This window comes from Echinops telfairi, unplaced genomic scaffold, assembly GCF_000313985.2.
Source record: "Echinops telfairi isolate 266 unplaced genomic scaffold, ASM31398v2 ScPeMD7_7457;HRSCAF=8495, whole genome shotgun sequence".
Lineage (NCBI taxonomy): Eukaryota > Metazoa > Chordata > Mammalia > Afrosoricida > Tenrecidae > Echinops > Echinops telfairi.
This window is the reverse complement of record NW_022111357.1, coordinates 21,086,965-21,088,694: the sequence shown is the minus strand read 5'-3', so window position 1 is coordinate 21,088,694 and position 1,730 is coordinate 21,086,965. Positions and strand designations below refer to the sequence as shown.

The window sequence follows — 1,730 nt, the reverse complement described above, 5'->3', positions numbered from 1 at the left end:
TCACTGAACCGTTCATTCACTCATTCATCACTTGGTCATTCCTTCACTCGCTCACGCTGAACCATTCATTCATTCATCACTGGATCATTCCTTCATTCACTCCACTGAAACGTTCATTCACTCATTCATCACTGGATCATGCCTTCATTCATTCATCACTGGATCATTCCTTCATTCACTCGTCACTGAACCAACCGCTCATTCACTCATTCATCACTGGGTCATTCCTTCACTCACTCACACTGAACCATTCATTCACTCATTCATCACTGGATCATGCCTTCACTCATTCATCACTGGGTCATTCCTTCATTCACTCACACTGAACCATTCATTCACTCATTCGTCACTGGATCATTCCTTCATTCACTCATCACGGAACCATTCATTCACTCATTCATCACTGGATCATGCCTTCACTCATTCATCACTGGATCATTCCTTCACTCATTCATCACCGGATCATTCCTTCACTCAGTTGTGTGGCACATCCGCTGTGTCAGCTCAGAGTGTGGCACTCTGCAGGCTCAGCCCAGTGACTACCACCTCCCCTGCCACCTCATGCACCCCATCTTAAGGCCTCCTGGGTTCCCGGAGCCAATCATGCCCAGGCAGGAAGAACCACGTAATAAGGTGAAGTCCTTTCCTTCTTTCCTGGTTTCCCTTCCTCGAGACCCCTGGCCCGGGTCCTGTGCTGTGCTGCGGAAGCGCCACCTCTGGCTTAGGTCACAGGACACAGAGGCACTCTCAAGGAAGGGCTGTTTCTGGAATTCAATCCGGTCTTGGCGCTCACTCACGGATGCTTGACCAACGCAAACGGATTCTTGAGGGAACGGAGGCAGTAATATTTGCTGCACGAGGCTGAAGTGCACACGTGAGAAAAAGCTCCGTATCCTGATTTCAAGCTTTAGCCTCCAGCGAATTCCTGGCCCCATAGATTCCTTCCACCTTCGTCTTTCCTCTGAACTCAGGTAGTGTCTGGCTACCTGAGTTGGCTATGGCTACAGAGACCTACCATGACTCACCTGACCATCCTCCTCCATCCCTGCCCCTTGTCTCAGACACTGTTCTGAGACAATGACCAGGATGCGGCCTTCCTACTCCCCAGACTGCTGCTCCCTCTGCCTGCCTCCTTCTGTGGACAGGGGCCAGGGGGAAGCTCTCATGTGGGCCAACCAGTGGGCCTGTGCCCTGTCGGAGGGCCTGGGTAGGTGGAGGGGAAAGCTGCCCGGGGCTCCAGGGCAAGGCGGACCTACTTGTGGAACCAGGTGGTTTTCATGTAGTCCATGTTGTAGTACTTGACCTTGCTGAAGATCCGGATTCCCTCCGCCGTTCCCTGGATTTTCAGTGGGTCTGCAGAGAGGGCTGGGGGCGGGGGGTGGGAGGGGGAACACGGGGGGAGGGCAGAGGAGAAGGGTGTGTCTCCCCCAGGCCCTTTTGGCTGCATGTTTTAGGACCAACCTACTCTGGGAGTTGGGCTTGGCGGGGGATGTAGTGTTATGGGGAGGCAGGAGCTTCTCCCGGCCTTTGACTTTGGAAACCATACCCATATCTCCTGGTAGTGAGGCTGGTTGGGGGTCTACCCAGAAGCTGTCTGGACCAGGGCAGGGCTGAGAAAAGAGGCAAGCTTGCTTACCTGCCATCCGGCCCAGCTCGGTGAGGACAGCATCCAGAGCTGGAAAGGGACCGAGAGAGGTCAGTGGGCGGGGCTGCAAGGACACGCGGGAATG

At 54.2% G+C, this 1,730-nt stretch overlaps 1 protein-coding gene across 1 annotated transcript in view; it reads right to left on the bottom strand.

Moving 5' to 3' along the window:
* The window catches only part of MYOM3 (myomesin 3), a 58,666-nt gene that overhangs the window by 6,096 nt on the left and 50,840 nt on the right, over positions 1-1,730 (bottom strand). The window contains exons 29-30 of the mRNA XM_045298934.1: positions 1,637-1,675; positions 1,257-1,365 (exon numbers count right to left, since the gene is read on the bottom strand). Of these exons, the coding sequence (XP_045154869.1) occupies positions 1,257-1,365; positions 1,637-1,675 (148 nt within the window). The remainder of the gene's footprint in view (positions 1-1,256; positions 1,366-1,636; positions 1,676-1,730) is intronic.